Genomic DNA, 22,314 nt, shown 5'->3' on the forward strand with positions numbered 1-22,314 from the left:
TTAAATATAATTTAAATCTAACGAAATAAAATAAATCTTATTAAATAAATTATTCCTATTTAAAGCTAAATACTTACCTGTAAAATAAACCCTAATATAGCTACAATATAACGAATAATTATATTGTATCTATTTTAGGATTTATATTTATTTTACAGGCAACTTTGTATTTATTTTAACTGTTCCGATCAGCCAATAGAATGCTTGCTCAATCTGATTGGCTGATCGGATCAGCCAATCGGATTGAACTTGAATCTGATTTTTCCTACCTTAATTCCGATTGGCTGATAGAATCCTATCAGCCAATCGGAATTCGAGGGACGCCATCTTGGATGACGTCCCTTAAAGGAACCTTCATTCGTCGGGAGTCGCCGGAAGAAGAGGATGGATCCGCGTCAGCTGCTTCAAGATGGTCCCGCTCCGCGCCGGATGGATGAAGATGTCTGCCGGTCCGGATGTCCTCTTCTTGCCGGATAGGATGAAGACTTCGGACCCTCTTCTGGACGGATCGGTGATACCCGGCGTGGTGAAGATAAGGTAGGAAGATCTTCAGGGGCTTAGTGTTAGGTTTTTAAAGGGGGGTTTGGGTTAGATTAGGGGTATGTGGGTGGTGGGTTGTAATGTTGGGGGGGGGGTATTGTATGTTTTTTTAAAATGCAAAAGAGCTGTTTACTTTGGGGCATGCCCCACAAAAGGCCCTTTTAAGGGCTGGTAAGGCAAAAGAGCTGTTTACTTTTTATTTTAGAATAGGGTAGGGCATTTTTTTTATTTTGGGGGGCTTTGTTATTTTTTTAGGGGGCTTAGAGTAGGTGTAATTGGTTTAAAATTCTTGTAATCTTTTTTTTATTTTTTGTAATTTAGTGTTTGTATTTTTTTGTAATTTAGTTTAGTTGATTTAATTGTAGATAATTGTAGGTAGTTTATTTAATTAATTTATTGATAGTGTAGTGTTAGGTTTAATTGTAACTTAGGTTAAGATTTATTTTACAGGTAATTTTGTAATTGTAATTATTTTAACTAGGTAGCTATTAAATAGTTATTAACTATTTAATAGCTATTGTACCTAGTTAAAATAAATACAAAGTTGCCTGTAAAATAAATATAAATCCTAAAATAGATACAATATAATTATTCGTTATATTGTAGCTATATTAGGGTTTATTTTACAGGTAAGTACCGTATTGTTCCGAGTATAGGCCGCTCCTGATTATAAGCCGCACCCTTAAAGTTTGCTGCCATTTTAAAGAAATTTAATTTTTTAGTTTTTTTTACCTTAAGTAGATGATAAAAATTATTCTTTATTCCATGGTACGTTAAAAAAACCCTTGCTAAAGGATAGAACGGTCAATCCTTTTGATAAAAAAAAAAAGATGTATTCATTTTATGTGGGTGATCTCAGAACTCTCATTAACATATCTTACTTTTCATGCCTTAAATTAGCAACATCTTTATAATCAGTAAAATGCTTTTTAATTACACTTTAAGTGAACTGAAATAGATTAATCACATCAATGTCCCATGAGCCCCTTGGCTGTCAAAGAGTGACGTAAAACACTTTGTTTAGCAATACACTGTAGCTTTCTTTGAAAGCTAAACAATTATGCTATGTTTAAAAAAGCTATGGGGACTTGACTTTATTTGGGGACTACAAGGAATCCCCTCTACTGACTGGAGGCTCTCTCCCTTTGACGTCTCCTGTTCTGTTTTCCCCGTTACCTGCTAGCTGAAACTCTTAAACAGCTTGGCAATCAAATATACCTTCACAGGGCTTGTACCGCTGTAAACTCCTAGCTTTACATCCATATCTGCTTCTGACTTCTCCGTTACCTGCTAGCTGAGACGGAGTTGCCTGCCTAACTAAGGACACACACCCAAATGAGATCACGGGATTGGTTCTTCGTCCAAGAAACGTCACAGCTCTCTCCGCTGGTTGGACCGCATATGACCATGCCTCCACTCGCCTCAGTCCAATCAACAGATGGAGCTGTGACGTTTCCCAGATGAAGAACCAATCCCGCAATCTTATTGGGGGTGTGTCCTTAGTTAGACAGGCAACCCCATTCTAGCTAGCAGGTAAAGGAGAAGTCAGAAGCAGACGGGGATGTAAAACCAGGAGTTTACAGCAGTACAAGCCCTGTGAAGGTGTATTCGATGCCAAGCTGTTTAAGAGTTTCAGCCACAATCGTTGTACTGGGGTGAGTTATGATCCACTTTTCTCTTGGAACAAATGCTAGCAGGCTTTATATTGCTGGCGAACTTTAGTTACCGGGAACTTTGTCTTAACTCACTCAGCCTCCTTACCTACCTACCGGTGCCTAACCCCAGCCTGTTCTACTTACAGTATACCGGTATTTGTGCAACATCCCGAGTATAGGCCGCACCCCTAGTTTAAAGACTTGCATTAGGGGAAAAAGTGCGGCCTATACTCAGGACAATACGGTATTTAGCTTTAAATAGGATTAATTTATTTAATAAGAAATAATTTATTTCGTTAGATTTAAATTATATTTAACTTAGGGGGTGTTAGGGTTAGACTTAGCTTTAGGGGTTAATACATTTATTATAGTGGCGGCGAAGTCCGGTCGGCAGATTAGGGGTTAATAAGTGTAGGTAGGTAGTGGCGACGTTGGGGGGGGGAAGATTAGGGGTTAATAAATATTATGTAGGTGTCGGCGATGTTAGGGGCAGCAGATTAGGGGTACATAGGGATAATGTAGGTTGCAGCGGTGTGCGGTCGGCAGATTAGGGGTTAAAAAACATAATTTATGCTTACCTGATAAATTTATTTCTCTTGTAGTGTATCCAGTCCACGGATCATCCATTACTTGTGGGATATTCTCCTTCCCAACAGGAAGTTGCAAGAGGATCACCCACAGCAGAGCTGCTATATAGCTCCTCCCCTCACTGCCATATCCAGTCATTCGACCGAAACAAGCCGAGAAAGGAGAAACCATAGGGTGCAGTGGTGACTGCAGTTTAATTAAAATTTAGACCTGACTGAAAAGGACAGGGCGGGCCGTGGACTGGATACACTACAAGAGAAATAAATTTATCAGGTAAGCATAAATTATGTTTTCTCTTGTTAAGTGTATCCAGTCCACGGATCATCCATTACTTGTGGGATACCAATACCAAAGCTAAAGTACACGGATGATGGGAGGGACAAGGCAGGAACTTAAACGGAAGGAACCACTGCCTGTAGAACCTTTCTCCCAAAAACAGCCTCCGAAGAAGCAAAAGTATCAAATTTGTAAAATTTGGAAAAAGTATGAAGCGAAGACCAAGTTGCAGCCTTGCAAATCTGTTCAACAGAGGCCTCATTTTTAAAGGCCCAGGTGGAAGCCACAGCTCTAGTAGAATGAGCTGTAATCCTTTCAGGAGGCTGCTGTCCAGCAGTCTCATAGGCTAAACGGATTATACTCTGAAGCCAAAAAGAAAGAGAGGTTGCCGAGGCCTTCTGACCTCTCCTCTGTCCAGAGTAAACAACAAACAGGTTAGATGTTTGGCGAAAATCTTTAGTAGCCTGTAAGTAAAACTTCAAGGCACGGACTACGTCTAGATTATGCAAAAGACGTTCCTTCTTTGAAGAAGGATTAGGACATAATGATGGAACAACAATCTCTTGATTGATATTCTTGTTAGAAACCACCTTAGGTAAAAACCCAGGTTTTGTACGCAGAACAACTTTATCTGAATGAAGATCAGATAAGGAGAATCACAATGTAAGGCAGATAACTCAGAGACTCTTCGAGCCGAGGAAATAGCCATCAGAAAAAGAACTTTCCATGAAAGAAGTTTGATATCAATAGAATGAAGGACTTTAAGAACCAAGTTTAAGCTCCATGGAGGAGCAACAGGTTTAAACACAGGCTTAATTCTAACTAAAGCCTGACAAAGTGCCTGAACGTCTGGAACTTCTGCCAGACGCTTGTGTAAAAGAATAGACAGAGCAGAAATCTGTCCCTTTAAAGAACTAGCTGATAATCCTTTGTCCAAACCCTCTTGGAGGAAGGACAATATCCTAGGAATCCTAACCATACTCCATGAGTAATTCTTGGATTCACACCAATGAAGATATTTACGCCATATCTTGTGGTAAATTTTCCTGGTGACAGGCTTTCGTGCCTGTATTAAGGTATCAATTACTGACTCGGAGAAGCCACGCTTTGATAGGATCAAGCGTTCAATCTCCATGCAGTCAGTCTCAGAGAAAGTAGATTTGGATAATTGAAAGGACCTTGTATTAGAAGGTCTTGTCTCAGAGGCAGAGTCCATGGTGGAAAGGATGACATGTCCACTAGGTCTGCATACCAGGTCCTGCGTGGCCACGCAAGCGCTATCAATATCACCGATGCTCTTTCCCGTTTGATTTTGGCAATCAGACGAGGGAGCCGAGGAAACGGTGGAAACACATAAGCCAGGTTGAAGAACCAAGGCGCTGCTAGAGCATCTATCAGTGCCGCTTCTGGGTCCCTGGACCTGGATCTGTAACAAGGAAGCTTGGCGTTCTGGCGAGACGCCATGAGATCCAATTCTGGTTTGCCCCAACGGAGAACCAATTGAGCAAACACCTCCGGATGGAGTTCCCATTCCCCCGGATGAAAAGTCTGACGATTTAGAAAATCCGCCTCCCAGTTCTCTACACCTGGGATATGGATCGCTGACAGGTGGCAAGAGTGAGTCTCTGCCCAGAGAATTATCTTGGAGACTTCTGACATCGCTAGGGAACTCCTGGTTCCCCCTTGATGGTTGATGTAAGCCACAGTCGTGATGTTGTCCGACTGAAATCTGATGAACCTCAGTGTTGCTAGCTGAGGCCAAGCCAGAAGAGCATTGAATATTGCTCTTAACTCCAGAATATTTATTGGGAGGAGTTTCTCCTCCTGAGCCTTCAGGGAGTTCCAGACTGCACCCCAACCTAGAAGGCTGGCATCTGTTGTTACAATTGTCCAATCTGGTCTGCGAAAGGTCATACCCTTGGACAGATGGGCCTGAGATAACCACCAGAGAAGAGAATCTCTGGTTTCCTGATCCAGATTTAGTAGAGGGGACAAATCTGTGTAATCCCCATTCCACTGACTGAGCATGCATAATTGCAGCGGTCTGAGATGCAGGCGCGCGAATGGCACTATGTCCATCGCCGCTACCATTAAGCCGATTACTTCCATGCACTGAGCCACCGTGGGGCGTGGAATGGAGTGAAGAACACGGCAAGCATTTAGAAGTTTTGATAACCTGGACTCCGTCAGGTAAATTTTCATTTCTACGGAATCTATTAGCGTCCCTAGGAAGGAAACCCTTGTGAGAGGAGAGGAGATAGAGAACTCTTTTCTTCGTTCACTTTCCACCCATGCGACCTCAGGAATGCCAGAACTATCTCTGTATGAGATTTGGCAATTTGAAAGCTTGACGCCTGTATCAGGATGTCGTCCAGGTAAGGAGCCACCGCTATGCCTCGCGGTCTTAGGACCGCCAGAAGTGAGCCCAGAACCTTTGTAAAAATTCTTGGGGCTGTAGCCAACCCGAATGGAAGAGCTACAAATTGGTAATGCCTGTCTAGAAAGGCAAACCTCAGGAACTGATGATGATTCTTGTGAATCGGAATGTGAAGGTAGGCATCCTTTAAGTCCACTGTGGTCATGTACTGACCCTCTTGGATCATGGGTAAAATGGTTCGAATAGTTTCCATCTTGAATGACGGAACTCTGAGGAATTTGTTTAGGATCTTTAAATCCAAAATTGGTCTGAAGGTTCCCTCTTTTTTGGGAACCACAAACAGATTTGAATAAAACCCCTGTCCTTGTTCCGTCCGCGGAACTGGATGGATCATTCCCATTACAAGGAGATCTTGTACGCAGCTTAGGAATGCCTCTTTCTTTATCTGGTTTGCAGATAATCTTGAAAGGTGAAATCTCCCTTGTGGAGGAGAAGCTTTGAAGTCCAGAAGATATCCCTGAGATATGATCTCCAACGCCCAGGGATCCTGAACATCTCTTGCCCACGCCTGGGCGAAGAGAGAGAGTCTGCCCCCTACTAGATCCGTTGTCGGATAGGGGGCCGCTCTTTCATGCTGTCTTAGAGGCAGCAGCAGGCTTTCTGGCCTGCTTGCCCTTGTTCCAGGACTGGTTAGGTTTCCAGGCCTGCTTGGATTGAGCAAAAGTTCCCTCTTGTTTTCAAGCAGAGGAAGTTGATGCTGCACCTGCCTTGAAATTTCGAAAGGCACGAAAATTAGACTGTTTGGCCTTTGATTTGGCCCTGTCCTGAGGAAGGGTATGACCCTTACCTCCAGAAATGTCAGCAATAATTTCTTTCAAACCAGGCCCGAATAAGGTCTGCCCCTTGAAAGGAATGTTGAGTAATTTAGACTTTGAAGTCACATCAGCTGACCAGGATTTGAGCCATAGCGCCCTACGCGCCTGGATGGCGAATCCGGAATTCTTAGCCGTTAGTTTAGTCAAATGAACAATGGCATCAGAAACAAATGAGTTAGCTAGCTTAAGAGTTCTAAGCTTGTCAACAATTTCAGTCAATGGAGCTGTATGGATGGCCTCTTCCAGGGCCTCTTGGAAAACACTTTAAAGCAAGTTAACAAGCAATATAAAAAACGTTACTGTGCCTTTAGAGAAACAAATTTTGACAAAATTTGAAATAACAGTGAAAAAAGGCAGTTACACTAACAACATTTTTACAGTGTATGTAACAAGTCAGCAGAGCATTGCACCCACTTGCAAATGGATGATTAACCCCTTAATAACAAAAACAGAATAATAAATGACAAAAACGTTTTTTTTTTGTTGTTGTTTTTTTTTTTAAACACAGTCACAACAACTGCCACAGGTTGTTACCCTCCTCAAACACGACTTTGAAGCCTTTTGAGCCCTTCAGAGATGTCCTGTATCATGCAGAGGGAAGCTGAATGTCTCTGTCAGTATTTTTAGCTGCACAGAAAAGCACTAAAAAAGGCCCCTCCCACTCATATTACAACAGTGGAAAGCCTCAGGAACTGTTTCTAGGCAAAAATCAAGCCAGCCATGTGGAAAAAAACTAGGCCCCAATAAGTTTTGTCACCAAACATATATAAAAACGATTAACATGCCAGCAAACGTTTTATATTACACTTTTATAAGAGTATGTATCTCTGTTAATAAGCCTGATACCAGTCGCTATCACTGCATTTAAGGCTTAACTTACATTAATCCGGTATCAGCAGCATTTTTCTAGCAAATTCCATCCCTAGAAATATGTTAACTGCACATACCTTATTGCAGGAAAACCTGCACGCCATTCCCCCTCTGAAGTTACTTCACTCCTCAGAATACGTGAGAACGGCAGTGGATCTTAGTTACTTCTGCTAAGATCATAGAAATCACAGGCAGATTCTTCTTCTAATGCTGCCTGAGATGAAACAGTACACTCTGGTACCATTTAAAAATAACAAACTTTTGATTGAAGTTAAAAAACTAACTATAATACACCACTCTCCTCTTGCTACGTCCATCTTTGTTGAGAGTTGCAAGAGAATGACTGGATATGGCAGTGAGGGGAGGAGCTATATAGCAGCTCTGCTGTGGGTGATCCTCTTGCAACTTCCTGTTGGGAAGGAGAATATCCCACAAGTAATGGATGATCCGTGGACTGGATACACTTAACAAGAGAAAATGTAATTATAGTGGCGGCGATGTGGGGGGGCCTCGGTTTAGGGGTACATAGGTAGTTTATGGGTGTTAGTGTACTTTAGAGCACAGTAGTTAAGAGCTTTATGAACCGGCGTTAGCCCAGAAAGCTCTTAACTCCTGACCTTTTTCTGCGGCTGGAGTCTTGTCATTAGAGTTCTAACGCTCACTTCAGCCAAGACTCTAAATACCAGCGTTAGAAAGATCCCATTGAAAAGATAGGATACGCAATTGGCGTAAGGGGATCTGCCGTATGGAAAAACCAGCGTTAGGACCCCTTAACGCTGGTTTGGACGGCTAACGCAGAACTCTAAATCTAGGCGATTGTGCTGACTTTCAGACTCCTAACCAAGCCCCAAAGGTTTAGATAAATACTGATGTATACAGACTTCAGACTGCTTCTGTTTGTATAATGGGTCTTTTCATATGCAGGGGAGGGGGGAGGTTCTGCTATCAGCCCCTTTTAGTGGGTGTTCCAGGCTTATCTCATTAACAGTGTTAAATTGAGAGCTTCTTAGCAAGTTTTTAAAAGGTTTTACACTGGATTTATAGATCAGTATCTGTGCATATTCTTCTTTATAGTATTGTCTATTATATGCAGTTAAATGAAAATTGGAGTATACTGCCCCTTTAACTGGGCACTGTGACACCCCAAGGCATCTGAACATTGCTTGAGAACCATTAGTTTATCCGTGAAATATAGCAGTACATCATATTCCGCAAACTCAGAATATCTAGATGAGATAGTCACCTTTTGGATGTGCCCTGTGTGCGATCCTTAGAGCTGCAGGATTGGTGTGTATTCCATCTGCAATCATTCCATAATACACAGTCCTTCCTGAGGGAATACGATCGCTAGTTAGCAGCCCCACAATCCCAGGGTCTCGGTGGTGAAACTGAAGAACAAAGAGAGAACATTTAAAAAATATATATTTTAAATTTACATAAAGGTGATATCATTGACAAACGTGATTGGTTGGTGCATATTAAAGAAGATCCATAATTTTGTAATAGTTGGACCAACATATCTAGATTTGCACCCACTTTAGCTGCATCTCGATGAGAGGATCTGTACAGACTGAAATTTATCCCTGGGATTGATTGTATTTGTTGTTTAGAAGATGATTAAATCTTTCTACAAACTCAGTCTATTTGGCATGCTCTTGACAACAATGGTGGTTTCAATTAGCAAAAATGACTAATTATAATACACTAGAAATAACTAGTTATTAGCACCTTTTTCTGTCTCTGGAATGCTTGATTACTCCTTATGCCACCACCTTAAACTATTTTTATGAACGTTTCAACTTAGTGTCAGCCAGCACACTATTGTTGCTTCTCTCTATACCTGCTTTAGATTTTGGGACAGATTACAATGCATTTAACTTATTCAGCAGCAATTACTGTTCAAAACCAGAGTGAGAGAGAGAGAGAGAGAGAGTGAGAGAGAGAGAGAGAGAGAGAGAGAGGGGAAAGAGAGAAAAGACAGTGAGAGAAGAGAGAGAAAGAAAAGAGAGAAAGAGAGAAGAGAAAAAGAAGAGAGAGAGAGAGAGAGAGAGAGAGAGAGAGGGGAAAGAGAGAAAAGACAGTGAGAGAAGAGAGAGAAAGAAAAGAGAGAAGAGAAAAAGAAGAGAGAGAGAGAGAGAGAGAGAGAGAGAGAGAGAGAGAGAGAGAGAGAGAGAGAGAGAAAGAAAGAAAGAAAGAAAGAAAGAAAGAAAGAGGGGGAGAAGGAAAAGAGACAAAAAAGAGGAGAGAGAGAAAAGAGAGAAAGAGAGAGATTTAATTCCTTCTCCCTCCCTGGCATTTTTCCTGTGTGCGCAATCCTATCCCCATTTTGGTGATTTACTACAGAGTTTTTTTTACCAGTGGTTGTGCAAAAAGATACTTCTGTTTTAAAGAAAAGATGCAAAAAAGAAGGAATACATTTTTGTTGTTGTTTCTACAAAAAATTCAGCTAATTAGCTCTGAAACAATAATTTCTGGGTAATTTTCCTTCCTGCTATAAAATAATAAAGGGACTGTTTAGCACTAGTTCACTAATACATCTAGTCAAATAATAGATCATGGTATATTATGATAGCTGTATTATTAAAAGTATGTGTTTGGAATTGTGGGTTACATGATATTGCTAATGTAATGGAAGAGTTAATTACAATACCTGTTAATAAACACAAATATAATTCTGGGTACAGTTTGAATAAAAGAAAAACATGGCAGGGAATCACTTTTTGGTAACCATAGTTCTGATTATGCTTAGACATATGAACTAACCGGTAACATGGCATTGAAGAGGTGAGTGATATAGGAGGCTCCATATGTCACTGCATCCTCAGCTTGAGATAAATTTGCTATTGAGTGACCTGCAGATAAATAATGAACATAAGAAAAACACACTGACCCCTTTATCCGGAATCACATTATGAACCAATCACTATATCACAAATATTATTTAGACAACTCTGAAATATCAATTGGCTGATTCTGTATAGCTGCATTAAAAGGACAGTAAACTCCAAAATGTTTATTGTTTAAAAAGATAGATAATCCCTTTATTTACCATTCCCCAGTTTTGCATAACCAACACTGTTATACTAATATACTTTTTACCTCTGTGATTATCTTGTATCTAAACCTATGCAGACTGCCTCCTTATCTCAGTTCTTTTGACAGACTTGCATTTAAGGCAATTAGTGCTGACTGTTAAATAACTCCACGTGCATGAGCACGTTATCTATATGACACACATAAACTAACGCTGTCTAGCTGTGAAAAACTGACAAATGCATTCAGATAAGAGGCGGCCTTCAAGGCTTAGAAATTAGTATATGAGCCTACCTAGGTTTTGCTTTCAACAAAGAATACCAAAAGAACAAAGCACATTTGATGATTAAAGTAAATTGGAAAGTTCACATGCATTATCTGAATCATGAAAGTTTAATTTAAACTTTACTGTATCTTTAAACATGACATTAGCTGCAAGATTAAATGTGCATTCCACACTCTTATTTAGGAAGATTAAATTAAAGACTTTAACCGCCAGAATGATTTATGAAATAATATAAATACTACAGCTAAAGGTATTCTAATGGTGCCAAAATACAATATAATGCAAGTGTTAGTGTTACAAATTACAAGAGAAAACGGTTCTGTGCTTAAAACAGCTGTGCACGACAGATACTCACAAAGGGAGAACAACATGGCGCACAGTGACATAATGCAGAATGTGCTGACCTGACCAAACGAACATGTCAGAATTATGGAGAGAGCCAGACCAGGAGTAATATAAAGAGGTCTATTAACACTGAACCCCTCAAAAATGCCCTAAACTATTAGTAGGTATAAAACTAATCCACCTGAAACAGTATTACAGATATTAACGCAAATTGTTTTTAAAAGGGTCAATATAGTGAAAAAATGACATGCTTTCGTTCATTAGAGCACATAAGTTTATCACTATCAACCCTGCATGTTTATGTATTTAACCCGCACAAAGGGGTTAAACACACAATTTAAGTACCACTAGTTATGAGCGGAAACTGGTGCTGACCCAATCAGAAGCACCAATTGGCTGATCCCAGATGGTGACCCACCAAAGAACAAGCTACGGAGCTGGTTGACCGTTTCTCTTTCTTTGTACGGTATACGTGTATTATGACCCTGGGGAACCAGATGTAAACTCCGGGCCCAACGTGCCTAGAGAGATATGGCTGCACTTCATTGACGAGGCCCTCAGAAGGCTGAAACTATTGTTTAGGGATGCTATGTTCCTTTGGAGGACTGCCTGGTATTTTGGGGCTGTACCATCTTTTATAGGCGGGATCAGACTGATCTATTTCAGGAAAGTTCTCTTTTGTGAAAAGGAGTTGGGCTAAAAGAGGCTGCTACTAGATGATAACCCCCCAAAGAACAAGCTACTGAGCCGTTGTTATTTCTGGTTGGGTTCTTCTCTTTCTTTGTATAAATTGTTCTGATGGGTATTGTTCATTTTGGGAGTTATGCAATGATCTGGTGCTGTTCCAGCTGTATGTTCATTGGTCAGTAAGCCAACTTGGATATTTTGGATAAGGAAGAGGTCTTGTAAAATCAACACTATATCAAACCTTGTCCCACAGCAAGAATTATACAGGACTAGTTTGTGGACCATGATTTTGATAGATTGCCTTGGCCTGCAAAAAGTTCTGACCAAAACTACACTGAAAACCTACTGGGGTTTGCTGGAATATATGCTTAGCAGGGCTGGTGCAAAAAGGAAAATCTGTGATGCCCCTTTTTTTGGTAAATGTAGTTTTAAAAAATCAATAATTAATGTAGTTATAACAGTTGCTGTATTTTAAAGGGACATTAATGTCCAAATTAAACAAATGGATTGGACAGAGCATTACATTTTAAACATCTTTCCAATATACTTCTATTATCAATTTTGCTTAGTTCTTCCTCCGCCCGCATCTGCTGCTGTAGTTAGCATATCGATGACAAATCCGGCTTCCTCCAATCATTGCGTGCCCCCTTTGGCATCCAGCTCATGGGGTACGCAACGATTGGAGGAAGCCGGATTCGTCATCAATATGCTAACTACAGCAGCAGATGCGGGCAGATGATCGCCTGTCTGTTTTCCATAAAGCAAAGATAAGTGTTTTAAAAAAGAAGCTTCATTGTAAAGTTTAATAAATTAAAGTGCCCCTGTTTTTACAAGTACTTTCAGATACCGTGCACTTATTCATTAAACTTGACAATCACTTTAAAGAGAAATCCTAGGTGAGCTCAGGAGCGCGCATGTGTGCTTAGCCATCTGGCAGTAGTGTTAGCAACAATGTTAATAGCAATGTTGTACATAGTTGAAAACACTGCTGCCATAGAATGCGTAAGACATGTGTACGCTCCCAAGCTCTTATCAGCCTAGTTTTACCCTTCAACAAAGGATATCAAGAGAACAAAGCTAACTTAGTTATAGAAGTAAGGCCTAGAGATTTACATCTCTGTGGGGCATAAGAAAGATAATTCGCTCCGTCTTCTTACCAAGTGAGACACAGATCCCACGTTTAACCAATTCTTTTATCACCTCTTCACTCTTAGATATCTCAGGGGCTAAGGTCACAGTGCAGACTCCATCCAGCGTACCATATGTGGCTAAGAGATCGGCGAAACCCCTCTCGCTGAAAGAGAGTAAGCATTGCTCAGGATGAGCTCCTTTCTTTTCACGGCTAATATATGGACCTTCTAGATGGGCACCTGCCAGGTAAAAAAACATATGATCAATAAATGTAAAATAGAATAATCTATACTATAATTGCGTTTGTAATGTCCGTCGGCAGTTGCGCACGCATCCTCATTGGAATGTTGGCAGCGCAAGGCACCCAAAAGAATGTTGGCTGCGAGCGCAGCCAAAAGAATTCACCTGGATGCAGTGAAGCTGCATCCAGGTGGATTCTGAAAATGGCAGGGTGGTGAAAGAATCCACCGGGATGCAGCGAAGGCAAACGGAGCATTAAAAAAAAAAAAACACCGCCTGCACGAAGTATAATAAAAAAAACCTAAATCTCCCACACAAAGTATTAACACATACACCGCAAACCCACACATTGCAAAATAATAAAGTAATTAACCCATTAATCCCTTAACCGTCAACCACCCACATCGCAATATACCTAATTACCCTATTAACCTCTAAAACGCAAAACCCCCACATCGCAATAAACCTAATTAACCCCTAAACGGCAAAACCTCCAAATCGCAATAAATCTAATTAACCTATTAACCCCTAAACCCCCGCATCGAAATAAACCTAATTAACCTATTAACCCCTTAAACCGCCAAAACCCACAACGCAAATAACTAATTATATTATTAAACCCCCTAACCTAACACCCCCTAAATTAACACAAATTACCTAAAATAAAAAATAAAGAAAGCTAAGATTACAAAAATAAAAAAGGCTAACATTACAGAACATAAAAAACAAAAATTACCAAAGTTTACAAAATCAAATCTAATCCCTATGAAAATAAAAAAGCCCCCCCAAAAATAAAAAACCCCTAATCTAAGAATAAACTACCAGTAGCCCTAAAAAGGGCTTTTTGCAGGTTATTGCCCCAAGATCTTTTAGATTCAAAATACACAAAGTCCCCCCTAACAGTAAAACCCCCCACCCACCAAACCCCCCCAAAATAAAAAACCTAACACTAAAAAACTTAAACTACCCTTTGCCCTGAAAAGGGCATTTGTTGGGCATTGCCCTTAAAAGGGCATTTAGCTCTTTTACAAAATGCCCACCCTAATCTAAATAAACCCCGCCCAATTTAAAAAAAACAAAAACAACCTAAGTCTAACTCCCCGGTTGGTACTCACCGTTACTGAAGTCCGGTGGAGAAGGTCCTGTCCATGCGGTAAAGTCTTCTTCCAAGAGGTGACCTCTTCTTTCTTCTTTCCGGAACATCCGGCGCGGAGCTGAAGACCGATGACCGCAGAGCTAAAGACTGGCGACTCTGGAACTGAAGACCGGCGACCCTGGAACTGAAGACCGGCGACCGCGGAGCCATGGAGCGTGGAGGATCCTCTTCTTCCGATCGCCGCCGTACACTGAATAGTGAATTCAAGGTACGCAATTAAAGATGGCGTCCCTTGAATTCCTATTGGCTGATTTGATTCTTCAAATTCAAATCAGCCAATACGAGGAGAGCTACTCAAATCCTATTGGCTGTTTAAATCAGCCAATAGGATGAGAGCTACTGAAATTCTATTGGCTACTCAAATCAGCCAATAGAATTTCAGTCGCTCTCATCCTATTGGCTGATTTGAACAGCCAATAGGATTTGAGTAGCTCTCATCCTATTGGCTGATTTGAATTTGAAGAATCAAATCAGCCAATAGGAATTCAAGGGACGCCATTTTTAATGGCGTCCCTTGAATTCACTATCCAGTGTACGGCGGCGATCGTATGAAGAGGATCCTCCACGCTCCATGGTCGCTGGTCTTCGTTTCCAGGGTTGCCGTTCTTCAGCTCCGCAGTCATCGGTCTTCAGCTCCGCCCTCCGCTCCGCGCTGGATTGTTCCTGGAAAAAGAAAGAAGAGGTCGCCACTTGGAAGAAGACTTCACTGCATGGGACAGGACCGTCTCTGCCGGACTTCAGCAATGGTGAGTATCAACCTGGGGGTTAGACTTAGGTTTTTTAAAAAACATTTTTTTTGGGGGGGGGGGGTTATTTAGATTAGGGTGGGCACTTTGTAAAAGAGCTAAATGCCCAAACAAATGCCCTTTTCAGGGCAATGGGTAGTTTAGGTTTTTTAGTGTTAGTTTTTTTTTATTTTGGGTGGGTTTGGTGGATGGGGGGGGGGTTTACTGTTAGGGGGGACCTTTTAAGGGCTATTGGTAGTTTAGCATTAAATTAGGGGGTGTTTTTATTTGGGGGGGGGCTTTTTTATTTTCATAGGGATTAGATTTATTTTTTAAACTTTGGTAATTTTGTTTTTTTATTTTCGGTAGAATTAGATTTTTTTATTTTCTGTAACTTTAGCTTAATTTAAATGTAGGTTTAATTTTTTAATATTTGGGGGTTAGACTTAGGTTTTTTTTTTTTTTTTTTTTTAAACTTAGGGATAGGCAGCAAAATAGCTAAATGCCCTTTTCAGGGCAATATACATACAAATGCCCTTTTCAGGGCAATGGATAGTTTAGGTTTTTTAGTGTTAGGTTTATTTTATTTGGGGGGGGGTTACTGTTAGTGGGGACTTAGAATTTTTGGTAACTGCAAAAACATAATTTATGTAAGAACTTACCTGATAAATTCATTTCTTTCATATTAGCAAGAGTCCATGAGCTAGTGACGTATGGGATATACATTCCTACCAGGAGGGGCAAAGTTTCCCAAACCTTAAAATGCCTATAAATACACCCCTCACCACACCCACAAATCAGTTTAACGAATAGCCAAGAAGTGGGGTGATAAGAAAAAAGTGCGAAAGCATAAAAAAATAAGGAATTGGAATAATTGTGCTTTATACAAAAAATCATAACCACCACAAAAAAGGGTGGGCCTCATGGACTCTTGCTAATATGAAAGAAATGAATTTATCAGGTAAGTTCTTACATAAATTATGTTTTCTTTCATGTAATTAGCAAGAGTCCATGAGCTAGTGACGTATGGGATAATGACTACCCAAGATGTGGATCTTTCCACGCAAGAGTCACTAGAGAGGGAGGGATAAAATAAAGACAGCCAATTCCTGCTGAAAATAATCCACACCCAAAATAAAGTTTATTGAAAAAAAGAGCAGAAGATTTAAACTGAAACCGCTGCCTGAAGTACTTTTCTACCAAAAACTGCTTCAGAAGAAGAAAACACATCAAAATGGTAGAATTTAGTAAAAGTATGCAAAGAAGACCAAGTTGCTGCTTTGCAAATCTGATCAACCGAAGCTTCATTCCTAAACGCCCAGGAAGTAGAAACTGACCTAGTAGAATGAGCTGTAATCCTTTGAGGCGGAGTTTTACCCGACTCGACATAAGCATGATGAATTAAAGATTTCAACCAAGATGCCAAAGAAATGGCAGAAGCTTTCTGGCCTTTTCTAGAACCGGAAAAGATAACAAATAGACTAGAAGTCTTTCGGAAAGACTTAGTAGCTTCAACATAATATTTCAAAGCTCTAACAACATCCAAAGAATGCAACGATTTCTCCTTAGAATTCTTAGGATTAGGACATAATGAAGGAACCACAATTTCTCTACTAATGTTGTTGGAATTCACAACCTTAGGCAAAAATTCAAAAGAAGTTTGCAACACCGCTTTATCCTGATGAAAAATCAGAAAAGGAGACTCACAAGAAAGAGCAGATAATTCAGAGACTCTTCTGGCAGAAGAGATGGCCAAAATGAACAAAACTTTCCAAGAAAGTAATTTAATGTCCAAAGAATGCATAGGTTCAAACGGAGGAGCTTGAAGAGCCCCCAAAACCAAATTCAAACTCCAAGGAGGAGAAATTGACTTAATGACAGGTTTTATACGAACCAAGGCTTGTACAAAACAATGAATATCAGAAAGATTAGCAATCTTTCTGTGAAAAAGAACAGAAAGAGCAGAGATTTGACCTTTCAAGGAACTTGCGGACAAACCTTTATCTAAACCATCCTGAAGAAATTGTAAAATTCTCGGAATTCTAAAAGAATGCCAGGAAAAATGATGAGAAAGACACCAAGAAATATAAGTCTTCCAGACTCTATAATATATCTCTCTAGATACAGATTTACGAGCCTGTAACATAGTATTAATCACAGAGTCAGAGAAACCTCTTTGACCAAGAATCAAGCGTTCAATCTCCATACCTTTAAATTTAAGGATTTGAGATCCTGATGGAAAAAAGGACCTTGCGACAGAAGGTCTGGTCTTAACGGAAGAGTCCACGGTTGACAAGAGGCCATCCGGACAAGATCCGCATACCAAAACCTGTGAGGCCATGCCGGAGCTACCAGCAGAACAAACGAGCATTCCTTCAGAATCTTGGAGATTACTCTTGGAAGAAGAACTAGAGGCGGAAAGATATAGGCAGGATGATACTTCCAAGGAAGTGATAATGCATCCACTGCCTCCGCCTGAGGATCCCGGGATCTGGACAGATACCTGGGAAGTTTCTTGTTTAGATGAGAAGCCATCAGATCTATTTCTGGAAGTTCCCACATTTGAACAATCTGAAGAAATACCTCTGGGTGAAGAGACCATTCGCCCGGATGCAACGTTTGGCGACTGAGATAATCCGCTTCCCAATTGTCTATTCCTGGAATATGAACCGCAGAGATTAGACAGGAGCTGGATTCCGCCCAAACCAGAATTCGAGATACTTCTTTCATAGCCAGAGGACTGTGAGTCCCTCCTTGATGATTGATGTATGCCACAGTTTTGACATTGTCTGTCTGAAAAAAAATGAACGATTCTCTCTTCAGAAGAGGCCAAGACTGAAGAGCTCTGAAAATTGCACGGAGTTCCAAAATATTGATCGGTAATCTCACCTCCTGAGATTCCCAAACTCCTTGTGCCGTCAGAGACCCCCACACAGCTCCCCAACCTGTAAGACTTGCATCTGTTGAAATTACAGTCCAGGTCGGAAGAACAAAAGAAGCCCCCTGAATTAAACGATGGTGATCTGTCCACCACGTCAGAGAGTGTCGTACAATCGGTTTTAAAGATATTAATTGAGATATCTTTGTGTAATCCCTGCACCATTGATTCAGCATACAGAGCTGAAGAGGCCGCATGTGAAAACGAGCAAAGGGGATCGCGTCCGATGCAGCAGTCATAAGACCTAGAATTTCCATGCATAAGGCTACCGAAGGGAATGATTGTGACTGAAGGTTTCGACAAGCTGAAATCAATTTTAGACGTCTCTTTTCTGTCAAAGACAGAGTCATGGACACTGAATCTATTTGGAAACCCAAAAAGGTTACCCTTGTCTGAGGAATCAATGAACTTTTTAGTAAATTGATCCTCCAACCATGATCTTGAAGAAACAACACAAGTCGATTCGTATGAGATTCTGCAAAATGTAAAGACTGAGCAAGTACCAAGATATCGTCCAAATAAGGAAATACCACAATACCCTGTTCTCTGATTACAGACAGAAGGGCACCGAGAACCTTTGTAAAAATTCTTGGGGCTGTAGCTAGGCCAAACGGCAGAGCCACAAACTGGTAATGCTTGTCCAGGAAAGAGAATCTCAGGAACTGATAGTGATCTGGATGAATCGGAATATGCAGATATGCATCCTGTAAATCTAACGTGGACATATAATGCCCTTGCTGAACAAAAGGCAAGATAGTCCTTACAGTTACCATTTTGAATGTTGGTATCTTTACATAATGATTCAATATTTTTAGATCCAGAACTGGTCTGAAGGAATTCTCCTTCTTTGGTACAATGAAGAGATTTGAATAAAACCCCAGCCCCTGTTCCAGAACTGGAACTGGCATAATTACTCCAGCCAACTCTAGATCTGAAACACATTTCAAAAATGCTTGAGCTTTCGCTGGGTTTACTGGGACACGGGAAAGAAAAAATCTCTTTGCAGGAGGTCTTATCTTGAAACCAATTCTGTACCCTTCTGAAACGATGTTCTGAATCCAAAGATTGTGAACAGAATTGATCCAAATTTCTTTGAAAAAACGTAACCTGCCCCCTACCAGCTGGGCTGGAATGAGGGCCGCACCTTCATGTGGACTTAGAAGCTGGCTTTGCTTTTCTAGAAGGCTTGGATTTATTCCAGACTGGAGATGGTTTCCAAACTGAAACTGCTCCTGAGGAAGAAGGATCAGGCTTTTGTTCTTTGTTGTAACGAAAGGAACGAAAACGATTATTAGCCCTGTTTTTACCCTTAGATCTTTTATCCTGTGGTAAAAAAGTTCCTTTCCCACCAGTAACAGTTGAGATAATAGAATCCAACTGAGAACCAAATAATTTGTTACCCTGGAAAGAAATGGAAAGTAGAGTCGATTTAGAAGACATATCATCATTCCAAGTTTTAAGCCATAAAGCTCTTCTAGCTAAAATAGCTAGAGACATAAACCTGACATCAACTCTGATAATATCAAAAATGGCATCACAGATAAAATTATTAGCATGTTGCAGAAGAATAATTTATGAGAATCATGATCTGTTACTTGTTGCGCTAAAGTTTCCAACCAAAAAGTTGAAGCTGCAGCAACATCAGCCAATGATATAGCAGGTCTAAGAAGATTACCTGAACACAGATAAGCTTTTCTTAGAAAGGATTCAATTTTCCTATCTAAAGGATCCTTAAACGAAGTACCATCTGACGTAGGAATAGTAGTACGTTTAGCAAGGGTAGAAATAGCCCCATCAACTTTAGGGATTTTGTCCCAAAATTCTAATCTATCAGACGGCACAGGATATAATTGCTTAAAACGTTTAGAAGGAGTAAATGAATTACCCAAATTATTCCATTCTCTGGAAATTACTTCAGAAATAGCACCAGGAACAGGAAAAACTTCTGGAATAACCACAGGAGATTTAAAAACCTTATCTAAACGTTTAGATTTAGTATCAAGAGGACCAGAATCCTCAATTTCTAAAGCAATTAGTACTTCTTTAAGTAAAGAACGAATAAATTCCATTTTAAATAAATATGAAGATTTATCAGCATCAACCTCTGAGACAGAATCCTCTGAACTAGGAGAGTCATTAGAATCAGAATGATGATGTTCATTTAAAAATTCATCTGTATAAAGAGAAGTTTTAAAAGATTTTTTATGTTTACTAGAAGGAGGAATAACAGACATAGCCTTCTTGATGGATTCAGAAACAAAATCTCTTATGTTATCAGGAACACTCTGAACATTAGATGTTGATGGAACTGCAACAGGTAATGGTACATTACTAAAGGAAATATCTGCATTAACGAGTTTGTCATGACAATTAGTACAAACAACAGCTGGAGGAACAGCTACCAAAAGTTTACAGCAGATACACTTAGCTTTGGTAGTTCCAGCACCAGACAGCGATTTTCCTGAAGTATCTTCTGACTCAGATGCAACGTGAGACATCTTGCAATATGTAAGAGAAAAAACAACATAAAAAGCAAAATTGATCAAATTCCTTAAATGACAGTTTCAGGAATGGGAAAAAATGCCAAGGAACAAGCTTCTAGCAACCAGAAGCAATGAAAAATGAGACTTAAATAATGTGGAGACAAAAGCGACGCCCATATTTTTAAGCGCCAAAATAAGACGCCCACATTATTTGGCGGCTAAATGCTTTTGGCGCCAAAAATGACGCCACATCTGGAACGCCGACATTTTTGGCGCAAAAGAACGTCAAAAAAAATGACGCAACTTCCGGCGACACGTATGACGCCGGAAACAGAAAAGATTTTTTGCGCCAAAAAAGTCCGCGCCAGAATGACGTAATAAAATGAAGCATTTTCAGCCCCCGCGAGCCTAACAGCCCACAGGGAAAAAGTCAAATTTTTTAAGGTAAGAAAAAAATGATTGATTCAAATGCATTATCCCAAATATGAAACTGACTGTCTGAAAATAAGGAATGTTGAACATCCTGAGTCAAGGCAAATAAATGTTTGAATACATATATTTAGAACTTTATAAAAAAGTGCCCAACCATAGCTTAGAGTGTCACAGAAAATAAGATTTACTTACCCCAGGACACTCATCTACATGTTTGTAGAAAGCCAAACCAGTACTGAAACGAAAATCAGCAGAGGTAATGGTATATATAAGAGTATATCGTCGATCTGAAAAGGGAGGTAAGAGATGAATCTCTACGACCGATAACAGAGAACCTATGAAATAGACCCCGTAGAAGGAGATCATTGCATTCAAATAGGCAATACTCTCCTCACATTCCTCTGACATTCACTGCACGCTGAGAGGAAAACCGGGCTCCAACCTGCTGCGGAGCGCATATCAACGTAGAATCTAGCACAAACTTACTTCACCACCTCCATAGGAGGCAAAGTTTGTAAAACTGATTTGTGGGTGTGGTGAGGGGTGTAGTTATAGGCATTTTAAGGTTTGGGAAACTTTGCCCCTCCTGGTAGGAATGTATATCCCATACGTCACTAGCTCATGGACTCTTGCTAATTACATGAAAGAAAGAGCTGTTTAACTTAGGGCAATGTCTTACAAAAAGCCCTTTTAAGGGCTATTGGTAGTTTAGCATTAGATTAGGGGGTGTTTTTATTTTGGGGGGGCTTTTTTATTTTCATAGGGATTAGGTTTTATTTTTGGGGGGGTTTAGACTTAGGTTGTTTTTTTTTATGATTATTTTTTTTTAATTCTAGGGATGGGCAGCAAAAGAGCTGAATGTCCTTTTAAGGGCAATGCCCATACAAATGCCCTTTTCAGGGCAATGGATAGTTTAGTTTTTTTTAGGGTTAGGTTTATTTATTTTGGGGGGGTTTGGTGGGTTTGTGGGTTTTACTGTTAGGGGGCACTTGGCATATTTTGTAACTGCAAAAGAGATGTTTAACTTAAGGCAATTCCCTACAAAAAAGCTATTTTAAGGGCTATTGGTAGTTCAGCATTAGATTAGGGGGTGTTTTATTTTTTTTGGGGGGGGTAGCTTTTTAATTTTCATAGGGATTAGGTTTAATTTTTTTATTTTTGATAATTTATTTTTTTCTGTAGTTCAATGTTTTTTTTCCTTAAAGTGATTGTAAAGTTTAAGGAATTAGTGCCCAGTATCTAAAAATACTCTTAAAAACAGGGGCACTTTAATCAATTAAACTTTACAAACACACTTTTTTTAAAAAATAATTACCATTCTGTTACGGTGAACAGACCGCTGATCCTCCGCTCACATCTCCTTTTGTATTTTGCAGATCAATGACGAATCTGGCTTCCTCCAATCGTTGCGTGTCCCCATTGGCGTCAAGCTTGCGTGGCACGCAACGATTGGAGGGAGGAAGCTGGATTCGTCATCGATCTGCAAAATACAGAAAGAGATGTGGGCGGAGGATCGGCGGTCTGTTTGTCGTAACAAAATAAATTTTTTTTTTAAAAAAAGCGTGTTTCTAAAGTTTAATGAATTAAAGTGCCCCTGTTTTTAAGAGTATTTTTTAGAGCACTTATTCCTTAAACTTTATAATCACTTTAAAAGGGACAGTTTACCCCCATACATTT

General features: G+C 40.0%; 1 protein-coding gene across 1 annotated transcript in view; it reads right to left on the minus strand.

The window, feature by feature from the left end:
• AMDHD2 (amidohydrolase domain containing 2) overlaps positions 1 to 22,314 on the minus strand; it is an 84,653-nt gene that overhangs the window by 41,291 nt on the left and 21,048 nt on the right. The window contains exons 5-7 of the mRNA XM_053694691.1: positions 12,690 to 12,902; positions 9,945 to 10,033; positions 8,425 to 8,569 (exon numbers count right to left, since the gene is read on the minus strand). Of these exons, the coding sequence (XP_053550666.1) occupies positions 8,425 to 8,569; positions 9,945 to 10,033; positions 12,690 to 12,902 (447 nt within the window). The remainder of the gene's footprint in view (positions 1 to 8,424; positions 8,570 to 9,944; positions 10,034 to 12,689; positions 12,903 to 22,314) is intronic.

Source organism: Bombina bombina, chromosome 11 (assembly GCF_027579735.1).
Source record: "Bombina bombina isolate aBomBom1 chromosome 11, aBomBom1.pri, whole genome shotgun sequence".
In the NCBI taxonomy this organism is placed as follows: domain Eukaryota; kingdom Metazoa; phylum Chordata; class Amphibia; order Anura; family Bombinatoridae; genus Bombina; species Bombina bombina.